Raw genomic sequence first — 24891 nt, 5'->3', positions numbered from 1 at the left:
ATGGCGTTACAAATCTATTTTAAAATTAATACATTTTTACACCACCGTGTTTGATAGGTTTAAAGAAAGACATTGATGTTCATTTTGTATGTTGTCTTTTTCAGAACAAAGAAAAATACCTTTGGAAAAATATACAGATTGTTTAGATGAGTCAATAAATTCACGAGTAAGAAGTCTTACTGGTAAAAAAAATAAAATATACAAGCGTTACACAATGTGTTAATACATGGTGACACAAGTCAAGCTAACATTGGAACAAACGTTTGTATATTTTATGATAGTTTCATCTGCATGAAGATTGATATGTACATGTTTACCTATGTGTTTTATTTTAATATGGCGAATAACATAGAAGTGTTTACAACAATTGAAGGCGCTTCTCGTGCGTCCGTGAACGCACCTGTATAGTCACGTGACGACGTGAGCAGCCTGCGCGGCGCCATCTCAGGTGGAGCAGAAAAGGGAAAATCCAGCTTCTGGCGACGTTAATGATGGAGAAAGGAGACAGTCCCAGTGCTGCAATTTGCAAATTATGTGGGAATGCGTTTAAACTTCCGGGTAGGATATTTACAATGATTTTAATACCGTTTATCTTCGATGTATCACGTTTTACATGAAGTTAGCTTAGCAGTGGCGCCAGCAGGTGGCTAATTTTTATTTTTAGCCACTTACTAGCAGTGCGCGTGCACAGACGTTTAAAATATAAATACGAAAGATGCGTATTAATTATGAGTAACTCTTAATAGTTGCAGTTTTTTTTAGAGGACGGGGGTAACCACTGTGTTACCCAGAGCATTTGGTGTTAGCAAATGGAAGCTAATTATACTAAAATACCCGCCTAAGTCACAGAACGACGTGATGCGTCTTCTTCCCGGAAAGGCGGCTCAGCTACTTGCGCCTTTTTTTAAAAACTGCAAATACGCTACAATGTACGGTAGTTCCTTAATCGGAGTGTGGAAGGAACTTTATTTGGTTTGTTCTATCAAAATTAATAAGGCGGGAACAAATGGTCTATTCTTCTACAGCGGGATTTGTTATAGCTAGCTGTAGCTGTGAGTGAGGCGAGTTCACCCGCGGAGTTAAACATCCAGGCACTAAATAATCACGTTCACCTATTAATTTCACTATGAAATGAAAATAACATTTCTTTGGGCTCTCGCTAGTCTCAGCGTGTCATCATCTAGATTGTGATGCTGCTAATCCATAATATACATTCAGTTTAAGTGAATCGGGGCTGAGGGAAAACATGCAGTTATACACATATCTTATAGTGATGATTTCCCATCATTATTACTATTTTTTAAAAGGTTTTTAACTATAAGTTGATAGTCAATCGTAAAGAGAAGTGAGACTGTACTTTGTTTTAAAATGCATTTGAATGAATGTTTTTCATTTTTAGAACCAAAGAAAGTTGTTCCCATTATGTTGAATGAATTAAATCTGGTAGACCTTCTTGTAGTCAGTACTTATTCTGTTCTATCCATTTTACCACCTTTCAGAGGATGAAACCGATGGTAATCTGCCCCGTATACTTGCATGCGGCCACATCTTCTGCACAAACTGCCTTGTGTCTATTCAGTGTGAAGGTGCCATAAGATGTCCAGATTGTGAGGTAAAGTCATGTTGTTGGATCAATCTTTTCCTCTGTCTCTTTTAGCCTCTTTTAACTGCTTACACATTCACACGCTGCAGCTTACATGACTATGTTTATGTGTGGCAGTCATACCAGCCACGGATCCAGACGAGTTTAACAGGGTTGGGGGCATCGGCTTATTTTGGGGGAAGAGGGGCAAAATGAATCTACGTAGCAATAATAATATGACTTAAGTAAAAGAAAAAAGTACAGTGCAGTAAAACTACTCTTATGCCTTCCAAAAATGTTACTCAAGTGAATGTAACAAGTACTACCCACTTTTGGACATAGATAACATCAGTAGCCTACAGGCTACTTGTTAACAAGCTTAAAGTGCTGTGTTGGTTTTAGCTAGCCATCATTTAGCTAACATTACCTGCATCCAACAGCTTTATTCAACTCTGTCGGTTGGTTTGGGGGAAAATGCTGTCTAAAGGTTTTTGCGTTTTGCTGGTTTGCTGCTATGATTCTAACACACACCTGTGTGTGTGTGCAGCAGGTCTCCTTCGCTGCCGGACAGGCAAACCCAGCTTGAGAGTCTTAGCGCTCATGTTGCGTTTAAAGGCGGCTCGGAAAACAGGTTACAACGTGTTAACAGATTAAACAGTTTTAACTGCTAAAAAAGGGTGACAAAATGCACAGATATGAGAAGTGCAGAAGCCCTTACTGTGTCAAATCGATGTAGGAATAACAGAGACTTGGCCACTTATAGGTAAAAACAATAAACAGGTTCCAGTCCAGGGGGGCGGGAAGGGCAGGCTGACTCCGTGGGCGGGCAATGCCAGCCCATGCTGCGGGCCTGAGTCATACATTAACAGACTGAAACTGATTAGACTACCTTTCAGGGAGGGAACTGATTGCGGAGAAGAATAAAAAGCTAAACTCGCGCTACAATCTTTGCCTCACTTGGTTCCATCCATAAGGTGAGCTAATGCCCCTTTTGCAGTGCACTGCTGGACCCTGGTCGACCTGGGCCGGCCGGCTTTGCATTAGCACTTCCAGCCCGGTACCACCCAGCTCCCTGGAACTCCAAGAGCTGTAGTTCCAATCGGGCCGCCAGACCGGGCCTAGCTGTTGATTGGTTCATTGGCTGCGGGGGCGGGACAAAGATCAGATCTCTGGATCAGAGGAGCACTAGACTTTCTCGATGGCTGTCATTTCAATATGCTGCATCAATAAATTCTCGTCATAATCTATTCTTACCCTACACTGGGATTACAATCGCCTCTTCAGCCAAAGATTTTAATGGTAAATGTAAATAACATCTCTCCAATTGAACCGATCAGAAGTCGGCAAGGCTGTGAACGAGGGGATTTCCGCATCCCCAGCGGCAGTTCAGCTGGCCGTGAGTCCAACTCAGAGACAACATTCAGATGAGACTTTTTTTTTTTTTTTAGTTAAATGTAAAGCTGAGGTAAATGTTTCCCTCAGCTTCCTCACTCATGAGTGCATACAGAAAAAAATGGGACGGGAGACCCAAGAAGAAAACCGTTCTGCGGTCGCTGGGGAGATCGCTTGGGTAGCTTTAGCAAGAATTCGATTTACGTGACGTATCCTGCTCAATGCAAAACGACCAGGGCCATAGCACCAATAGGACCAGTTTGAACTGGGCCCTGCAGTGCAAAAAGGGCTTAAGTGTGGCCCGGCGCTGGACGGTGAATGTAACTCTGTATCTGTTCCATTTGTATGGCTTGTAACATTTTACCATTTTTCAGCATTAAAGCCTGCTTTTATATATAACCAAATCTCATTATTTCTCAAGGTAGTTTACACTCAGGGGTTCTGATGTGGTCCTGAAACTGGTAAACGGACCTGGTGGAGCACAGAGACAAAAATGAATGAACTCCAACAGTCATCAGACTTGTTCTTTCCAGGAGCAGAAACAACGCTGTTGAAAACTGTTCTGTTTTGAGTTGAGCTTAATGTTCAGGGTCATTTTCTGTTGTTACTGAAAACAGTTAGACGCCTTTAGCGTTTATAAGACAGCCAACATTTTAGTAAATTCAAACATTTGTGGGCTTGTACAAGTGTTGTGTGTTTAAATCTTTTGAAAACCAATGATGATGTTAACAAGATGAACTATGTATTTGCAGTTTTTTGCAACCCTTCCAGAAGGGGGGGTTAATGGCCTGCAGGAAGAAAGCAGAATCATAGGTCTGATTTACACTGCTGAGATGAACCAGATCAAAAGGTAAAACAGTTTTCCTTACACATGTTTTACCAAAATATAACTTGTTTTCTTCTGTTTTGATTTCAGAAAATTATACATAATTTTAATATCCATTTTTCTTAAAGCCTCCGCTGCAATGGACCAAAGGTGTGCCAGAAGAACAGATCATCACCTCGTGCAACCACTATTTCCAACAGTGACGTTGTGAAGCAGGTAAATTTTAAACTTTTATTGCCGTAATTATTTAAAGTTGCCTGTTTTTTGTTTTTTTGTCAATAAATCTGTCCTAAAATATACTTTACAAATGATTGTTCCTGTCTTTTTTAAATATCTTGGAAGTACTTATGTTACAAACTAAAACTGAATAATCAGAAGGAAACAAAACAAATTTGAACCTTTAATTTTTTATTATTACAATTACTAAGCGTTGCAGTGTACATGACTAAATGGTTGTGATCACAAAAGTATAAGACAGAAACTGTTTTGCATCAGAATCCAGAAATAAAAAAAACTATTTTCTTGATTTTCACTTTAATTTACAAAATGTGAACTTAAAATAAAGCCATCATTGTTTTATCTGTTTTAAACATATACAGAAAAACTTTTATTTAGTTGCATTTTCTTCTCAAATTTACAATATTAAGAACGCTAAACACACAGCTTTTTTCATATTCTTTTAAGCAGGCACCTAATCGTATAGCTACCCTATTGTAACTTTAGGAGTTGCTCATTCTTTTGCACATCTTGAACTGCCTTCAAATTGTGAACAAGAAGCAAATGTTTGCTTGAATGTGGTTTAGTGTTGGTCAACAGAAAAACAAATAGGATTTAATTTACATTAGCTGAAGAAAACGGCTTGGTGCACGTGGTATTTTATTTCCATTTCTCACCACCACTTGGAATCAAACATCACAGACTGTTGCAAATTATTGGCTCTTCTAAACATTGCATAATATATAAATTATATCGTAAGAGAAGTGTCATTAAAGTAAACTTCAGATGATTGCATATTCCGATGCCGTTATCAGAAAGTATGACCACATATCTACATTAAAGAAAAGAGGTCAAACCTCAAACTTAATGTAATCAACACTCACACTCCCTTTTTCCTACATTGTATAAAAACCCTTCACTTCTCACGTTAACAGTGCTTTTTGAGCTCGGTCATGAGTGGTGAGTCTCTATTTTTTGGTGTATGAGGTGAAAGATTTTTTACACTTCAGAGATAAAAAAAAAAAAAAAGAGAGAGTTAACTTTTTTACTTGATTACATTCATGTCCTAATATTTGGTACAAAATCTGGACAGATTAATGTATTCATAATACAAGTTCAAGATGGAGGCTACATGAACATTTGGACATTTACTGTATTTTCCGCACTATAAGGCGCACCACATTATAAGGCGCACCTTCAATGAATGGCCTATTTTAAAACTTTTTTTATATATAAGGCGCACCGCATTATAAGGCGCATAGAATAGACGCTACATTAGAGGCTGGGGTTACGTTATGCATCCATTAGATGGAGCTGCGCTAAAGGGAATGTCAACAAAACAGTCAGATAGGTCAGTCAAACTTTATAAATAGATTACAAACCAGCGTTCTGAAAACTCTGTTCATTCCCAAAATGAATAAACAGCTGTTTCTTCCTCCACTTCCGCACCATTGATTGGATCATGTTAAATTCTCTGGCTGCTGCTCTATTCCCCTGTTCTACTGCCTGACTGATCGCCTTGAGCTTAAACTCTGCGTCGTAAGCGTGTCTCTTAGTAGGAGCCATTTTGGGGTCTTTACACAAAACCCAGCATGCACCGCGCGCTTCTTCTTCTACGGGGAAAATGAAGTCGGCGGCTGCTTACCGTAGTTGCAAGACCCTTTTTAAAATGTTTTTATTATTATTTATTAAACAAACAGTATACAAAGACTCGTTGAGGTATAAGAACATTGCGTAGTTGCGAGACCTGTTGTGGCTCAATATTGGTCCATATATAAGGCGCACTGTCACCTTTTGAGAAAATTGAAGGTTTTTAGGTGCGCCTTATAGTGCGGAAAATATGGTGACTGTTTTTCTTCATCTGTATAGAAATTTAAATTCAAATTTTGTATTTAGAACGGACTGGTTTGAACAGAGAATTGTGTTTTCTGTAGGCAGCAGACATTGAGAAGATTGAGAAGACAGTAGATGAGTCATTGGTCCAGGCTGCAGAAAATCTTGCCCAGTTGGAAAACATCTATGAGGTAAAAGCAGCACTGTGTCTAATAATCAGATTTTTATGATTGTTATAGTTCCTAGAAACAAAATATGCCTCTATGAATTGCCTGTCTGAGGCTCTTACTGGTATATGGTTGTGTGGATTGACTGGTCTTCACCTGGCAGACCCTGACAGCTGACCTGGCAGAGCAGGTGAAGAGAGAGAGAACCCGACTGGAGATGGAGATCACCCAGGCCTCAAATAAAGCTGTGCACGCGATTCAGAAATGGTATAAACTACAACACAGAGTATGCAGGGTTTTCTTCAGTATATTATAAGCCTGGCGGGCCAGCTGGCTTTACTTCCTCCCCCACCAGGCTAAGCATTGCTTATTTATTTAAGTCTTTTTAAAATGTTTGCATTTTTAAGACTTTATAGTTGGTTTTCAGGTATTAATCTTCAATCTTTCAATAACACATATTTATCAAGTGATATTTTCAAATTTCCTGTCAACATTTAAAATGTTTTAACTCAAAAACACGACGGGCGGCTGGATGAATGACTGCCCTGGCACCCAACCACCAAGTTTAGCAAGTTTTCTGGGGGAAAACTTGAGTATGCTTGTTAATATGATCTTGCATTTAGTTTCAAAAGTAAGATGTCTAAGTATTTAGTTGATTTTTCCCTCTTCTGCTTAAAAGTCTGAAGGCAATAGATTAGTTTTAACATTTTTTGACATTTCCAAAATATCTCCGTAATCCGTCATGATATTGGAGTTTGTTGGTCAACAGGAAAGCTACACAGTTGAACCAGCTAAAAAAAATGGAGACACGGTTTCCCTCCAGCCAGGCAGTGGTGTCCCATGTCCAGGAGAGGATTAAAGCTTTGGAGATCGCCATGCAGATGGCCAGAGAAATACGCCGGGTTCCCTTCTTGGAGCAGTACTGCATCCTGGATAAGGTTGGAGATTTGGTGGCGTTTGAAATCCTGCACGGTTGGAGTCCGTTTTTAGACCTCACAGAAATGTAAAGCTGTTGTGTTCGTTGACTCAATAATCACACTACTGATGTTGGCATCCACTTTAATGGACTTTTAACGGTCGCCATTGACATAGTTAACAACATGCGCTCCTCTAACAACAGGATGAAAAACTACAGCTCTAGCCCTGTCTCCCATTACCTTACATCCAACACATGCGCAGTATGCTACTTACAACTTAACAGTGTTGAACAGCTTTGCATTTCTGAGTCATTGGATGTAACCCTCTACAGAACGAAACTATCATGCTGGTTGTTTCTGTCATTAATAGGTTTTAGAAACACTGCAGACACCAGTGGATCAGATGGCCATTGATTTGAAATGCATCACTGATGGAACTGGAATGAGGTTTGAAACCAGATTCAGTTTTAATACAGTCACAGTAAAGTAGAGCTTTCTTATAATTTTGGGTTTCAGTTAAGAGTCTTCAAAATCTTTTCTTTAAAAATCCTTAAAGTTAAAGATGAAATTAAATATTGACACACGTTTAAAAAGAACCTCCATCTGAAATCACAATGTAATATTCTTTTCCTGCTTTAGATCATTTAGGATTAACATTATTTGTGGTTGCTAAAGGCCAGATTATTTAGTCAGAAGTTTGCATCACTTTGAACAATTTGGGAAAGCCCAGATGATGATGTCACGGCTTTGTTAGCTTCTGATAGGTACATTCATAACATCTGAGTTTGTAATTGTATTAACACATGTTGCTGTTTTGTAAAACTTTAGACAGTCCTTTTTGTGTTGTCATGAAGAAAATTGAAATATATCAAGTAACAAAATTTTGGGTCAACAAGTCGGGTTCATTCTTGAAGTAGAATATCATGAAAAAGTTTAATATTTGTTTGTCACTTATTTTATAGATTCATTACAGATAGTGAAATGTCAAGCCTTTATTTCTTGTCATTTTCATCATTAAGGCCAACATTTCATGCAAACACAAAGTTCAGATTCCTCTCAGACAGAAAGTTGCTTCTCTCAAATGGACAGTGAGCGTAATCATACAGCCAGGTATGCTGTTGGGTACGACGATGTTTTGGAGAAGCCTGAATAAATCCCTTATTTCAGTTAACCTGACTAGGTTAACACTGGTCTTTCAGGGGGAGGTGGCAGACATTAAAGCTAGGTATTTGAGAAATTTATGGACCAGTACCCAAATAGTTATAAAAAGAAGAAAGACAGTTCAGTAAAACGCCTTAGTGTGAATATAGACGAAGCTTTTTCAAACAGATGATGACCAGCTGTGGTCTAGATTGAATTTCATATAAAACTACTAAGCAAAAACTTTTAAGATGTGATGTCAAATGTGGTCTGTACACCAAGTCAGGTGTGGAGTGCCATAATTCTGTGTTGTGTGAATTTTGACTTAAAGTTGTGAGCTCAATTAAAATTGACAACTCTAAAAACAACACTGGGGTCGGCCACTTGTTGTTTTGTTGTTCTTGCTGTCACATCTATATATGTGTAGCGCATGTAAGAATTACGGAGCTTAAAAACAAAAAACTGTTTCTAAATACATACGGAATGGTGTCAGTTCACGGAATATGAAGTTTTGTATTTTATATTTGTTTTGTATTTCTTCTGTATGTTACAGCTGTGTTTTTCAGTCAGAGAACGTGAGCCGGTGTTTGATGTTGTCTCTGAAAATGGAGGCCTGCGGCTCAAACGCGTGAGTTTAAAACATTTTTTAAAAATAATTACAGTGTGATTCTATGGCACATGTGTCAAACTGAAGGGCCGGTTGCCAAATCTGGCCCGGCATAGCTTTTTATGTGGCCCTTTAAGCTCCAAATTACATGAATTAGTCCCTCAAGGTTTTCACAAATCTGAAAAATTCCTACAAAATCCACACAGCAAGTCAGCAAAACATTTTGTTCTGATTTTTTACTGCAAAATTTTCTTAAAATTGGTCAAAAACATTGGGTTTAAGTGATTGCTGTCTCAGCCTTACTTGATGTCAAATTGTAGTCTGTGAGCGACATGGCGAGTGATAAAAAGTCACATTTAGCATCAAATATTCTTCAATTAGTGCCACAAGCCAGCGAGATTTTGATTTAAAAAAAAAACACAAAAACATTCACAAAATCCTATATGGATTAACCAGGATTAATTTTAAGACACTGAATACTGAAACAAACAGCTATTTATCAATATTTTTAATAGTTTAGTGGGTTTTATTAATACATTTTGGGTCTTTAGCAACTTTCAGGTTTTTGATATGGCCCAAAATGAAGATGAGTTTGATGCCGCTGTTCTATGTAATACTTAACAATGCTTCTTCTTATTTTTCTGCAACTTTATGCTACTTTTTGGAATCCTTAACATATTTTCCTTAATTTATAAAGTTTGGATTTTTGTGTACTATTGCCTAAACTTTCAGAGCTGGGCTTAAGATGACTGGAAAAACACCACATCTGCTCTGATTTTTTGTTTGTTATTTGTTAGCCATGACACTTTAAGTCAGTTGGTATATTGTGCTTGTTTGTATTCCAACATATAGTCTCCTCTTTGTTTACTTTTTTCTTTTTATAATAACAAATTGCATTTTGTTCTTTTTATTTCAGTGTAACCAAGCAGCTAGTGGGAAGCCACCAATCAAACATCTCCATCAAAAGCTCTTCAAGGAAACATTTCAAGCACAGAAACGGCTGCTCCAATCTACCCAGTAGCAAGCCAGAAAAATGGGAGCCAGAGAGCCAAGGGGCCAGTAGATCATCAGCTCAAGGGACCCATCTGGTCCCACAACCTGGGCCTAAGATCAGCCTTTCCCCCCACAGCTCGTTCTCAGACCTTGGAAGCCCAGATGTGATTATTGAGGAATTTTTCGACGATAACCCAGAGCCTGGTGTGTAGCTCAGTCATCTGTCACTTTTAACTTGATGTCAGATTCAGGTGTAGTTGAGGTTTTGGGTTTTATTGTTGACATTACGTCTTTCCATAGTGACTCCAACTGGACCTGAAATGGCCAACAACGAGTGGAGAACCCAAAAGAGACGAAAATGTCACCTGCTCCGTGACAAAAAGTGTAAGGAAGGTTAGGAAGCAGCTCTCCGATCTTTATTACAACTTTTTTTTGTAAATGTAAGACACTGATTTGAATCCAGCAAATAAAAATGCAATTCTATACGAGTGGAAGATTAATCTAGGAACTATATAGAAGATTTAAAATAACTTCAAACACTCTGAACTTGACGCTCGCTTCATTTCTCAATGTTGTCCATTCAGTTCTTCCGTCTCATTGAGTTTTATTCAGTCACTTTTTTGTGCTGTTCTCCTCTGCTTTAGTTACTCACTGGGTGGTGGTGACCCATGTGGTGAATCCAAGTCACTTCTACGTCCGCTATGTGGCTGAGAAGAAGGAAAGTGAGGTTCTGTCAAGGAATATTAACAAACTCTGCTTTGGAGAAGGTTGCCAGTTTACACTGGGAGACACCATGGAGAGAGGTCAGACTATCGCTTTTCGTAGCACTTTATCAAGCTCCTAGTCAAAAGTAATCGTTAGTAGTATATTTAAGTGGCGGTGCAACTGTCTTGTAGTGACACATCGTTGAGGCTGAAGACCACTCCGTAATGCAGAAGTCTTGATTTTACATGACTCTCGGTGGTAGCAGTTCCTTCGCAGTAATAGTTGACACATAATTTTGTAACAAGTTTGTCTTTTCCTGAGTTGGAATATATAGCATTGTAGCTTGAAGGGCTTAATGTTTACAGTGTGGTTTTACTTCTGTACATCCTTAGAGAGTCTTAAAAAATCTTAAATCCATGTCTCTAAACTTAAATTAAAATGTCTTAAATTAATGAAAAAATAATAATTTGGCCCTAAATACCTTAGTCACAGATCTCACATTTTATTTGTGTCTAGACTATTTAATCTCATATATTCAAATTAGTTTATTTTTTCTTGTGTAACTTTTCTGTCAGGTAAACGATTGAGTCGCACGCAGACGTCTTCATTACGTCTGCATCCATTACTCAAGCTGCTAATATGCCCTTGCTAGCTAGCTAGTATTTTTGTCTCTCTTTAGGGAAGTGTAGCATTGTTGCCAGTGGGGTGGATTAAGTTTATCTTTCCCACTTATTCACTTCCTTTGTACATTTCTGTTGTGATATAGGTCTTAAATTTCATTCATAATGGTTTTAAAACAATCTTTCAAAGCCTTAAATTTGAATTGGTGAAACCTGCAAAAATCCTGAATAGAGTTCCTTTTTGTTCTATTTCAAAAGATTTCCTTTCGGTGTCCCTGCATATGACCTGAAACCTGAGTGCCACGCTTAAAAGATCCGCCTTTTGCATTTCTTCAGATTTGATCGTAAACAAACATTAGGATAATCGAGTTTTGACTTTTGTCAGTCGAGTCATAATTGTGTCTTGATGTGTCAAAAGACAAAATACATTTCTTTTCTGCCACCCTTAGTCTGTGAATATTTCTACGGAGATGTTTAATTGTAGTTTTCCCTGCTCGTCTCCAGGCTCCGTGGTCTTTGTGAAGTGGAAGGAGGTGGTGTGGTGCCGCGCCACAGTGGTTGAAGTCTTTCAGAAAAGCTGTGTTAAGGCTGTGAAGGCCTGTCCCGTCACCCAGCTGGCCAGTTTGCGGGTCTTCTTCCCAGATTATGGGTTCACTAAAAGCATCACCATCCAGTCGTATGTTGTAATTCGACCAGACTTTATTTGTTTGTTTCACTTTGATAATACGACTGCAATGTTTACTCTTTTTCTCAGCGAGGAGGCGGCTGCCGAGTCTTTACTTAAAGCTGTGAACAACCACCTGAGGAAAGTGGCTGAATCTGTGAACATAGAACTGAAAAACTTTGCTCCTCAGGCCGTAAGATGTTCACTGAAAGACCTGGTCCCATATAACCTGGTAGGATCACTCTAGATTCAGATGTTTAGAGCGTCAAATGGTTGATATGAAATTGAAAGTGTGTGTGTGTGTGTGCAGACAGAGGGCTGGAGCGAAGAGGCAAAGGCTGAGTTCTGCTGTGTGGTTGGATCTGCTGCTGTGGAGATGCGACCTTTGGGTCAGGACAGAGACTCTTTGTTGGTGGATCTAAGAAAAGCTCCCTTGGAGCAATCCACTGACGTTCCCATCTCCGTCAGGGAGTACCTCGTTTTCATCGAGGTGGCTAGGTACACCTGTACATGTGTTTATTTTACCGTTAAGCATGTATGACGTGCTAAAAACTTGTTACAAATTTGAGATGTAGGAATCAGGACTTGTCCCCAAATAATTGTGCTTTTCTACCATAGGTTTTACTCCCCAGTGACACTGGGCAGGAAGCCTCTGATGTACTACTCGCCTGTGTATCCGGAAGCCAGTACAGAGCTCGATGCTGTGGTCAGCCACATCAACAACCTCTCGGACTTCTACATCCAGCTGGTATGAATCCGAGACACCAGAGATAGAAAACCAAAACAACTTCCCAGAACTGTTCCTGTAATCATCACTTTGAGGAGGTTCAAGTCACGACAGCTTTATATGCCGTATTTTCCGGACTACAGATTGTACCTCACTATAAGCCGCATCTACAAAGTTTTTTTGTAAAACTGGAAACGTTCGTATGTAGGCTGCACCGGGCTATAAGCCACTGGGATCTCCGCTGCTCTTGGTTTTTCACAAGGACGCAGCAGATTTATTTATTAAGGACCCAACCCTGCGTCTCCAACGCCGAACCATGAATTAGTTCACGCCGAGTTTACGTGCAGCATCGCTATTTCCCTCCTGTACTGCCTTATTGATAGTCCTCAATTTAAAAGCTGGATCATATGAACTTCTTTGTGTGGTTTGGTTTCCATAATAAGGGGTTATGAGTTTGAAAACATTTCTCCGTCGTGCCTGCTCCTAGTATTTGCTTGTTCTAAATGAAAATTAGCGCTTTCGTCTTTGATTTCCAATTTTGATTTCCAATGATTCACTTCCTGCTAAAGAGCCCACTGGTGGTTGAAGAAAAATCCACAGAAAAGCCGCACTGGGCTAAAAGCCGCATGGTTCAAAGCGTGGGAAAAAGCTTATAGTCCGAAAAATACGGTACTCCTGTCCACTATTTTTGTTTTAATACACTTCTGTATCCCTTCTTTGTCAACAGGTTGACAACATGGAGTCCCTGTTGCTGTCAGCCAAGCTTCAGGATTACTACAATGCACTGAAAGACGAGGAGTTCCGGGTCTACTGCCCTGCAATAGGACAGGCTTGCGTTGCTCGTTTTGAAGACAAGTTGTGGTACAGAGCTCAAGTCATAAGTAAGGATATCTTATTCCTGGCAGTGCTGCTGTAGCATTTATAATGTTTGCTACACCTACTGTGTAACAGCTGCAGCTAATGTGTTTATTTTTGATACTTAATTTTCACTAACATGTAGTGAAGCAAGTGGTTTTCAGTTCAGTTGGATTTATGGTCCATTATGTTTATAATAATCATATATACTGGGCTCTCTAAGGCTCAAAATCAACCGGTGAGAATCTTTATACAGCACATCTCTAAATGACTAGGTTAGAAATAAACATAAACACTTGCAAAACAATTAAGGTAAAATATTCCCTTCAAATGAACAGTCAAATTAGGTTTGCATTAGATCTGTTTAGTTCTCTGAGATCTGCCACAGTAAGAACAAACCAATTTTAAATAAAATTAAAACAGTTGTTTTTTTCTAGGTGCTTTTTTCTTTTCTTCCCCTAATTATGTTGTCAAAGTAGTTTCTGTTCAAACAGAAACTATTTTTAAGGCATGTGGAGAGAGGAATGTTTGCCTTTCTGATATGCATTGTGTGGTTTTAGGCCATCCCGGTGGACGAAAGGTGGAAGTTCGATATGTTGACTTTGGCAATAAGCAAGTTTTGTCAGTCAGTGACTTGAGGAAGATCAAAGATGAGTTCTTTGCTCTTCCTGCCATGGTAAGAGCACAACAAAAGCTCACATACCGCACTAAAGCAGCTACATAAAATGCTCAGGTTGCTTTGAAAGAGTGTGTGTGTTTCCTACTGTCCTTATTTCTAAGTTAAATGTAATATATGATTCTGAATTTACCGTTGTAACTCAATGTAGATTCAGTACTTGACGTTTTTAAACAGAAAAGGCAAAAATGTAATTTCTGTTTAATGCTCTGAATGTTTGTGCGTTCCCCAGTTAAAGTGAACGTGTTCCTCTTAAATCCAGGCAGTTCACTGCTGTTTGGCAGACGTTACTCCTTTAGACGGAGAGAGTTGGAGTGAAGCCTGCACCAAAAGATTCATCAGCCTTGCTCACCAACAACTGGTCACTGTTATGGCAAAAGGTGCTGACTGGGGGTTTTCTTTTAGAAACTTTCCTTTTCTCGTACCAAATCCTTACTTCAGATAAGTTTTTGTCACTGATTTTAAGTCTGTTCCTCCAGGAAAAGTACCTAAGACTGAGCCTTTGCCCCTTGGAGTGTTTGTGGGTGGAGTGAACCAGCCAAAAACCAGCATAGCTGAGCTGCTGGTGAAAGAAAATCTGGTCTCCTTTAAAGAGAGGTAATTCTTGTCTGAAGTACCTGGACAAATTGTAGTTTGATGACATCAGAAAATTTAAACAAAAGATTGCAGGAATATATGTTTTAGTATCAGTATTTTACCACAGATTTTACTTCATTGTTTGAATGTTCCAGCCTAATGCTGGGTTGCTGGATAAAAATAACTAAAAACAGCAACTTTTTAGCTTCGTCTTGAATATAATGTGTATTTATCAGGCTATGAGAGACAAACTTAAGCTTCTCAGTTACTGAGAAGGAAGATGAAGACATGAGCTGCAAGCAGAAGGTTATATAATGGTATCAGTTTTAAAGGGGTAGTACTCTGCTAAATCAGCTTCTTTTAAGCTTTACATCATGTTGTAATGTTATTCTCTCATCATACCTAGAGTATTGCTCCGATTCTTTCATGAATGTTTGAGAAATTGTTTCTCCATGGCAACCATTCAGCTGTGTGAAAAACGCCTGGTGGACGTAGCTCCGCCTTCGAGGACGAAGCTCCTCCCCGGAGCTGCAGTTTCCAAACTTCCGCCTGACAGAGCATTCCTCCCCCACCCGGCTCCTTCAGACTAGTCAGCAGAAATTAGCAAACACCTGGTGGAACTGAGCATCAGCTGAGCTCAATATAGGAGCTACATCTCAATGAAACACTGGTAAAAATGTTGTTAAAGGAGTAATAGAGGATTGATTTTTGTGATGACTTCCAGAAGGCGGAGTTTCAGAAGGAGCAGAAGTTTCTTAGAGACCGAGCCCCAATTTCAAGATGATATATTCCAAAGTAAAAATTCTTCTAAGTAATATTTGATGTATTCAGCATTTTGATAACAACTAAAGGTAACATAATACTTCCCCTTTAAATATTCTTGCTTATTCAGGAGCTGCACATACACACTTATTGCTGCCTGCTTGTTATGCAAGTAGCATTGCTCATCATATGTGAAAGGACTATAAGACCAATATGTTATATATTATTTAATTTCCCTTGCGGATCAGTAAAGTATTCTCAATTGAATTTAATATAAATAAGCAAGATAAGATTGAAGACGTAAAGTGCAGAGACTAATATTTTTATCGTATTCTGTATTCATTCTTCCCTCTTCCTCTCTTACAGTATCTCCATATTTGACAAATTTCTTTCCGTTCCTGACCCCACTGCTTCCTGTTTCAGCAAGCAGAGCACCAAAAGCAAAAAGCCTTCTCGTCCCGAATCCACTGTCTGGGATCCTCCGCTCGAGCTGGGCGCAGGTGCGGTGAAAGCCGAATCTTCGGGTCACGTCACTATTGAGGAGCAAATCGACGACCCTGTGGAGCTGCAGGCGCAGTTGAAGCTGCCGGATCAGCGCAAAGACCTCCAAGTCATGGTCACTCACGTCAACTCACCAAGCAGCTTCTACGTCCGACTCACCAATTCTGACCCTCAGCTTAAAAGGTGACCGTCCATGACTAACTCGTGTTTGACATGATGTCTAAATCTACAAGATCCAATTACTTTGTGTTTATAAAATAACCCAATTCACCAGAACTGAGAGGGACTGCCAGCAAACATCTCAACTACAGATTTAGAAAGCAAAGCTACAGCTGCTCGTCCAACTCTGAATTTTTAAGCTCAGGACGTCAATAAATCTGTGACAAGCATCTTGCTGTTGAAGTAAATGTCATGAGTTTATTTTAATGTTTGTGTAGAATATGCGAACTGGTGAAGCAGGAGTGTGCCCTAATGGAGCCGCAAGAAGTTGTGTGGAAGGCGGACATGTACTGCGCTGCCAACATTAATGGAGTCTGGGAGAGAGGACGGATCTGCAGCGACGTCACATCAAACAACATTGCAGAAGTATTTACACACTACAGACTTTTGTTTCTGACATCAGTTTACTGCAGCTGTTTCACCGCAGAACTGTCGAGAGGTTTGTTAAGATGTTGTAAGTAAATCTCTGAAAACTTTTACGGTACTTGGAGAGTGTAGGAGACGCATCACAGCTGTGATTAAAAGGTTTACACACACTTCTTGGAGCAGTGAGTAGCAAAGTTTTTGGAGCTTTTAGTTAATTATTTTAAGCTTTTACCACTACAGCAGCATACAGGGATTTTTAAAAGCAAGAACTGAAGCAAACTGCAATTTGAAAGAGTACATTTAAATGAGTTGGTTACTTTCTTTACCATAGAAGGAGGATAGTTTCATTGTGACGAGTGGGTGACTTTTTGACCTAAACTTGGTGTCAGGATTCCCCTGTAGAGTTTTTGAAATACTTCATTGGTGGCATCAAATGATGATCACTGTCTCTCTACTAAATGGTACCAGGTCAGACGGTGTGACCATGGCAACAAAGTGAAGATCCACGTCAGTAACCTGTACCCACTTCCGTCCTCTTTGATCGGCTCCCTGGCAATAGAGTGTACTGTGAATGACATCAGGTTGGTTATGCTAACATGTCAAATGATCATAGCAACATATTATTCTACTACATGTCCGTCAGTTGTTTATTGTTTTGCTTCTTCTATTTATTTTTTATTCTGCTCTATATGTCATGACAGTCTTTTCCTCGTTTTTTCCTCATGTGCTTCCCTATTCCTTTGTGTTCTTACTATTGTCTCTGTGTCTTTTCTTCCAGAGTTCTGTCATTGTATTTCTTAACTTTTTTTTTCTTCATTCCATTATTTCCTACTTACTATCTCTTCTTTCTTGTGACCATTCCATCCTTCAATGTGTCTTTACTTCCTTTTTTTTGTCTTCTACATCACTTCCCTCTCCATTCCCTTGTTTTTGTGTCCTACTTCCCTCCTTTCCTTTTGGTGTCCTAGCTTCCTTTCTTAATTCTTGCCAAACATATCCTTGCTTACTTGTATCCTTCCTCCCTTCCTTTTTCTGTTTTTGCCATATCCACATTTATATTTAACTCTGAAAGGTGGAGTCTCTGAATGTATGGCAGAAAGACAAAATGAGTTTGAATCCTGTATTGAGGAAAATCAATTGTTTCTTTTTTTAAGGAAGACCCACTAGAGATAAATATTGCCAATGTAAATAAAAAGAAAAAACTTATAAAATAAAAACTTATATAATAAATTAATTCAATAAAAAATATACCTTACCCTTTGGACAAAGTAAGGTAAAACATACATGATTAAATTTACAACGGCACCAAAAGTTGAATTATATTATTAAAGGCACTTGTATCAATTTGACAATTTCAATAGAACTACTGAATATTAGACATTCTGAATAAAATGTGTGTATTTTGACATTGAGACATTTTCAATCTGTTAGGCCAACAGGCGGCCGATCGACCTGGACAGACACAGCCTGTGACCTGATCTCCTACTACCTGACAGGAGCTTCAGCTTTGATGACAATCAAGGTGTCTTACTCTCCTCTCCTCTTCTTTTTATTCTTTCTGTGGAAATGAATGACTTTGCATCTCTCTATCAGACGCCGTCTGCTCGTATGTAATGGCCTCATTTGCGCTCGTTTAGGAGGAGACAGAGGAGCATCCGTTGCCCGTCACGTTGTCCTGCTCCAACAGAATGGGAGAGTACATCAGCATCGCCGACTTCCTGGTCGACGAAGGCCTCGCCTTCCGGGAAAGAAAGCCAAAGTCCGTGTGTTGTCATGAATAGTAAATTTCCAAATACATCCATTTTCTGTCTCAGCTTTAGAAAGACTTGACTGCTTGCCTGAAGCTTTGCTGTGTTTTTAATCTTCAGGATATTCATGCTTTTTGTTGTTGTTGTTGCAGGGCCACAGCTGTCCAAAAGCCCAAAGTAACTGATACCCAGACTCCAGCCACTGACCCAGAAAGTTGTGAAAAAGAGAAAAGCACCTCCCCTCCATCTGTTTCTCCTTTCCCTTCCACCCAATCTGCTTCCATTCCTCCAAAACCATTCCCTCGCTCAATTATAACAGCTGAAAAGGTGACTAATTAGTGAGAAACTCACTCTACAATAGCTTGCTTGTTATTTTTCTTTTAAATTACGCTTAAGTTTTTCATATTTACAGGTTTTATTCCATGTAGGGGATAAAATAATGTAGATAAGAAGCTAAAGAACAGGGGAGCGTAATGTGTGTATGGTTGTACGTACAGGTGAAGACTTCAATGTACAACCCTCCAGAGCTGCCGTGTCCTGGTCACATCCTCATCAATGTTTCTGCTATTGGAGACGATGGTGTCATTTATGCCAGAACACAGAGTGCAGGTAAACTAAAGAGATCCCTTAGAATGAGACATAATATGTGGAATACGCGTACTGCAAAGATGATATATTTGAGATAAAAACCTAAGGACGGAGCATGAGGCTTAATATACTCATATTTCATACGTACTTATCTTGTCTGTGTACGTTTTTCTCAGAGTATCAAATTGAACAACTGAAGGAAGGGATTCAGAAGAGCATCAAGACGTTACCCAGACAGAAGCCCTACACCTGGAAGTTGGTCCAGGGCTGTGCCGTCATCGGACCAGACATGTTGTGGTACCGGGGACAGGTGCTGGAGCTGCTGGGAGGTCACGTTAAGGTCAGGAAGAACTGTGGAAACAAGATAAGTTGGATTATTACTATGAACCATTTAAAGTGGGTTTAATAGCCGGTAACTTATTTTGAATATCAAACCACAAAAACTGGACAACTACAACAGATTATGTCAAGTATTAGGTAAACGTTTGTGTCATGAATGGTGCGGTGAGGGGTGGTGAGGCAGACGCTGTAGACCCAGGTAGGATGAATAGTTGATTTTAATAAAGAAAAAACACAGTCCAAACAACAGGCAGCACGCACATTAAACGAGGGCCCGACAAAGAACAGACACACAGGTGACACTAAATACACTGGGGGTAATCAGGGAACAAGAAACACCTGGGAACTAATTAAGGGGAGAACAGGACAACACAGAGACACCGAAAACTCGAAATTAACACACAGAAAACACAGAACACGACAGTTTGTAATTGACAGCAACCGATTTTGTCTTTCTCCAATTACAAACGACAAGTGAATATCCCGAACAAATCTATGGACTGATTTACTTCAATTTTAGGCAAAGAGTCACTATGCAGGATTAAAAACACCACTGTGTTGAAAATTACTGATTTTTAGAGTATTCTAATTTCCGTTACTTTCAAGAGAGAAGCATGTTTTCAGATGGATTTTTAAAATGTTGTTTCCAACTAATTAAATTAGTTTTATGAATTCCTGTTGTATAGTGACTGTTGTTGTGATATCAGCAGAAAAAGAAAATGGCCGGCCTAATCTTCAGTGTGCATTCCCAAACACAGATATATGAAACCTTAAGTGTGGATGTGACTGAGTGGATGGAACCGATGGATTCATTAATCCATCAAACCTCCATTAATTTCCCTTATTAAGTGCCTTATAATGAGTTTCTCTAACTTGGCGGCTTTTTATAGTAAAGTTCGACCAAGTTTCATGATGTTGTGTCATCAGGTACAATATGTGGACTACGGTCTGGTTGAGAACATCCCAGTGGTTCATGTGTATCCCATGCTACTGTGTGTGGAGGTTCCTCAGCTCTGCATGCCCTGCCAGCTCTTTGGCATCAACCCTGTAAGAATGCCTCTCGTTTTGTTTGTTTTTTGGTTTGCTTGTTTTGTTTCACTTTGTTTACTGCAGTCGTTTCACGTTTGGACCGTTAGGTTGGTGGGAAATGGCAACGAGACGGAGTAGCTTTGATGAGGGAGGTGTTACTGAACCGATCCGTGGGCATGCAAGTTGTGGTAAAGTATACTTTGGAGTAATATGCAAAATGTCAAACCAAAACCAAACAATATCACAATATTAACTTGTCTGAGAATACAATAGAAAAGTGTTTATTGTGTTCCGTATTTGTTATGCATGCAAATCCCAATAGTATATTTTCGTAATTGGGTAGGCTTATGGTACATAGGCCGGTCACAATTACAATTTTTAGTGGGCAATAAATTGTCGCAATAAATAATAATATTGTTTTGAGACCATTTTAAGTTTTGCTCTCTCAAACTTTAATTTTGTAAAGAACATTTAACCCTGGACCTGGAAGATATTTTAAATGCCCCTGTTGTGGATAGGTGAGGGGCGGGATCACGTGGTGTTATTAGTGATTGTAGATCACCTGTTGCGGGCCCTAGTGACTTTAGTGAGTGGGTGATGGGGGAGGTTTTACTTTTTGCTGACCGCTTTATGCTAATATAGTTTTTTTGTCCTTGATCACTGTCTAAACCTGCGGATCCGGTTTTAATGCTTTTTTGGACACTGTTCTTGGATATTGATAATATGACAAAATAAAACCATCTTAACTGCATCCTGGAATGGCGTTTTTGATCAGCTGGCGCGTCAACAAGGATTCCCCTATTCAGCTGCTCGGCGACTTTGTTTGACAGTCGCTAATAGCCCCAAATAAAACCCAGCAAACAAAAATAATAAATAAACCGGAAATAAAAACTACAAGTAACTGATCATGAAGTCTCTGTTGCCCTTCACAAAAGATTGATCATCTGAATGGAAATGATCGAGCTTATTTTAATTTGTTTAATTGCTTATTGTGACAGGCTAAGTGTGATATCAGTCGCTGAGATTCTGACGCTCACAAAGGACATATAATGAAGTAAAAGACAGGAAGAAAGAAAACATAAAATATATACACGTAATGGAAATATTGAGCAATTTCATTTTGTCCTAGTGTTGTGCTGTCCTCCCTGCTACTCTTTGTTGTGAAGTTACATATTGGATATTAGCTACAAGCATTAGCAGCGTGATTAGTAAGCAGCACAGAGTAGTGTCTGAAATCCAGTGTGTATTTATTTGCCAGGCGCTGCCGGCTGAGCCCCGGGGGGCTGTCACCGTGGAGATCTTCCTGGATGGGATGAGTCTCAGCAGGATTCTGTGTCACAACGAACACGCCTCCATGGACGGCGCTCTCTCAACAGAAAAGGTCTTCCTCCATGATGCTTTCTGTTTTGATTTTCCTAAAGCGGACTTCACCACCTTCCGTTGCCTAGCGATATTTGTGCTCGTCTGCAGAGTCTGGTAGTGATGCCTCCTGCCTCCATGCTGGATGTCTGGGATATCAACACTGAGGTTTGGACCTAAAATTATGGCTGCAGGTTCAAGAACAGCTCCTTTAGCTGCTGTATACATATATACGGTTTTGGGCAGACATTTACCAAATTATATAGCATAAACTTATTTGGTTGGATATGAAAAATATTTTCTGTTCTGTTTTATTTCTTTCAGAGTCTAATGGGCCCAGAAGAGCCAGTGTTGGGGTCCTTTGTTAGCCCAAACCTGCCACTAGAGGGAGAACACTTTGAAGTCAGGGTCACACATTTGTGGACCCCCAATGAGGTTATCTGTTAGCTTAACTGTTGCATCAAATGTGTAGGAATACCATATATCTGGGGTCTTCAACCCTGGTGTTCTGCAACTTTTAGCTGCAGCCCTGGTCCAACACACCTGAATCAAATGGTTGAATCAGCTCCTCAGTAAGCAGTCATGATCATTTTTACTCAGAAGACACACAAATAAAAGTTGCAGGATACCGGCCCTTTGATAAGATTGCATGCCTTTTAAAAATATGGTGGTTGTTGCTGATTTTTTGCCAGATCTCTGCCTGTTTACAGCTGGTAAGTAGTTTATTAATAGTGTTTCACCTTCCCTGTCTTGTAGCTGTTCCTGTGGCCCCTGAAGGACATGGCTGGCTCAGAGATGATGGACGATTCTTTGGACGAAGCTTTGACTAGAATCAATGCGAACATCACCTCTTTGCCCCGACTGACCAGCTTTCCATATGGTAATGTTTCTCTAGATTTCCTTACCTGTTAATGAGGAGAAATCAGAGGTTTCTTATTAAAGGTTTTTGTGAAGAGGCTTCTTCTTCTTGGCATCTTGAAATCATGGACTTGACTTCAATCATATCTGTATGCTAAGATCAATTATATTACCTTAGGGGTGTGCAACATGACTTTTGTTTTTTCCAACAACTATAATTTTCATGTCATAATGTTTTCTTACTGAAAACGTGTAGAGCATACAGGCCACTTCTGAAAGGCTCTGTTGTTATTGTTATTTAATATTTATCTCCTCGCACGTTTTTGCCTGAAATTAGAGATTTTGAGAATTCAATGACGGCAATATCCAGGATACATGGTTACGGTTAATCACCAAAGATATTATTATACTTGTGGGAGTAGTAGTATTGTAAAAAAAAAAAAAAAGAATTTCCTGTAATAAATTATGTCTAGTGGGGACTAATTACAGTCTGCAGCCTGAACCAACATTCCAAGTTAGTAACACGTAAATAGGCAGGCGAATGCAGTGCAGTGTTTGTTTTTTATAGTCTGAAATCTGTTTGTGATCTCAAGATCTTTCTGCGTTAGCAGATCGTCATAGTAGATTAGGGTTCAACTCAATCTACAGGTGGTCTCAGTGGTGTAACTCTGCTCCTATGGGTACTGACACATTATACTTCATTTAAATACCTATTTTTGGTTTTCAGGTGGTCCATGTTTGGCAGAGTACAGCGATGGCAAGTACTACCGGGCCAGGCTGATGAAGTTCACCAGCATAGAGCCTCTCGTGATCTTGGTTCAACATGTAGATTTCGGATCTGACGACTCTCTGCCAACCAGCAAGTATGAATTTTGCACAGTGCCTTAACATTTCTTTTAAACGTTCCACTGAAATGCAACAAGTTTTCTGACTCCAAGACAAAAATCTATCTGGTGCAACAACAATTTGATGTAGACCATATAATCCGAGGGGAATCAAATATACCAGTTAGAATTGAAACAAGACCTGCTAATTTACCCAAACCAGGGTGTCTGCACATCCTTAAAAAGTCTTAAACTCATGTGTCTAAATTTAAGGTCTTAAAACATCTTAATTTGATTTTAAAAAAAGTAAGTAGGTCTTAAATACATTCATGTCAGGTCTTATGTTTTATTGTAATCTTGTGTATTTGTAGTTTTTTTTTTTCCCTCACAGGACTTTTCTGTTTAAGTCACGTACAGACGTCTTCTAGCAAAGGTAGAGCTAGCTAGCTTTTTTTTATGTCCATCACTGGTAAGTGCAAAGTTATCTCCTGTTGGCTAAATGATGTTCGTCTTGGCCATCAGCTCACTTCTGTTGCTAACCCGTATGATTTATTTGTTTAGTCCATTTCTGTCCTGATACAGGTCTTAAATTCCATGTGGTCTGTGGTTTCAGTTGAAACCCTGCAAAACAAAAAACTCCTGTTTAACTGACTGCTCTCTTGACATGTGAAGTTAGTGAAAGAATTAGTGCAACACTGGATGCAAATGAATCTTGTAACATTACAGCACCTTATCGAAACAATGCCGCAGCAACTTTGTGCTGTAATTAAAGTTAAAGTCGGCCTTTTCTTTGGCCTGGCAGAATATATTCTCCACATAGGATTAAGTGACTATTTTGAGTGGTGTGCAGATTTTTGAGGGAAGGTGGAACAAATTATTTTCACTGAGGGAAACTCATTTCTAAATTCAAATGATCAAGATACACCCTTGTAGCTGTGACGTACTGTAGACACAGATGGGTTTTTTTTTCCTTCTTCTTCAAAATCTTGTCTTCCTGCCAGGCTGCGACAAATGCCATCTGAGCTGCTGCTGTTTCCGACACGCGCAATAAAAGTCAAAGTCGCTGGCTTCAAGGCGCCGAGCGTGGAGCGGCGCGGAGACGTTCTGCCGTACTGCCCTGCGTGGAGCGTGAAGGCTGTGATGGAAATGACAGATCTGCTGCACAACAACATCACAGCAACTGTTGTTGTAAGTAACATGATTGTCTCCAACGAAGAAGAAGCAGAAATGTGTCGACTTTAATAAATCCTGGTAGTGGTTGTTGATTTTTCTTCGTTCTCCGCCCAGTCACGAGAGCCAGAGCTCAAAGTTCAGCTGTACAACGAGGACAGAGAGCTGGTCCATCTGCCTCTGGTGAACAGCGGATTGGCTGAGCTCGACTAAAACTTACAGGTGAGCTTCCAGTTCTCGGAAATTAAAATGAACTCTTTAATTGGGGTCTTTAAACTTGGCATGTTTTCATGAACAATACATCTTTGTTTTCCAGGTATTCTTGTTCCCATTGTTTTGGGCTTCAGATATTGTTTTATTAATGCTGCTCTTAGTTTATACTTGTTGGGGGGGAAATAAGTTGCATCAATCTGTTCATGTTTGACTGTTGAGTTTAAATAACCAATGTTTTCATGACCATTTGGGTTTTTTGGTTGTTTTTGTGTTAAGCTACACATTAAAAGTTCCCAAGTGCCAACTTGATGCCTGCTGAGAGTTTTCTTTTAATACACATAAATGTTTTCATACCTGAGACACATGAAAGAAAGTTCTTCAATAAAAAATAATATTTATTTAAAAAATGTACATCCATC

The 24891-nt window shown here is 39.5% G+C and overlaps 1 protein-coding gene across 1 annotated transcript; it reads left to right on the top strand.

Annotated features, from left to right (window-relative positions):
- Positions 1-488: 488 nt before the first annotated feature.
- rnf17 (ring finger protein 17) lies at positions 489-24718 on the top strand. The gene is made up of 38 exons (XM_014471493.2): positions 489-558; positions 1500-1612; positions 3727-3824; positions 3929-4016; positions 5951-6040; positions 6180-6283; positions 6786-6954; positions 7304-7380; positions 8627-8701; positions 9597-9877; positions 9974-10066; positions 10318-10476; positions 11503-11674; positions 11753-11894; positions 11973-12160; positions 12281-12410; positions 13117-13270; positions 13805-13920; positions 14183-14300; positions 14400-14517; positions 15682-15942; positions 16197-16344; positions 16813-16925; positions 17776-17866; positions 17982-18103; positions 18245-18419; positions 18590-18701; positions 18857-19020; positions 19947-20066; positions 20156-20236; positions 21307-21429; positions 21519-21575; positions 21732-21842; positions 22164-22287; positions 22993-23128; positions 24091-24277; positions 24377-24481; positions 24576-24718. The coding sequence occupies exons 1-37, from the start codon at positions 489-491 to the stop codon at positions 24470-24472; spliced, it is 4776 nt and encodes a 1591-aa protein (XP_014326979.1). The 3' UTR covers positions 24473-24481; positions 24576-24718.
- Positions 24719-24891: the final 173 nt, after the last annotated feature.

The sequence above is a fragment of the Xiphophorus maculatus genome, chromosome 7 (genome assembly GCF_002775205.1).
Source record: "Xiphophorus maculatus strain JP 163 A chromosome 7, X_maculatus-5.0-male, whole genome shotgun sequence".
NCBI classification, from domain to species: Eukaryota; Metazoa; Chordata; class Actinopteri; order Cyprinodontiformes; family Poeciliidae; genus Xiphophorus; species Xiphophorus maculatus.
The sequence above is the reverse complement of the archived record's forward strand: the minus strand, read 5'-3'. Positions and strand labels throughout refer to the sequence as shown.

What these genes read in the sequence shown, in the direction of transcription:
- rnf17 (XM_014471493.2), top strand. Translation starts at nt 489, where the DNA reads ATGATGGAGAAAGGAGACAGTCCCAGTGCTGCAATTTGCAAATTATGT. An exon ending in TCTGACCCTCAGCTTAAAAG is followed by an intron (nt 15,943 to 16,196) that starts GTGACCGTCCAT and finishes ATGTTTGTGTAG; the next exon opens with AATATGCGAACTGGTGAAGC. An exon ending in CAGCTTTGATGACAATCAAG is followed by an intron (nt 17,867 to 17,981) that starts GTGTCTTACTCT and finishes GCGCTCGTTTAG; the next exon opens with GAGGAGACAGAGGAGCATCC.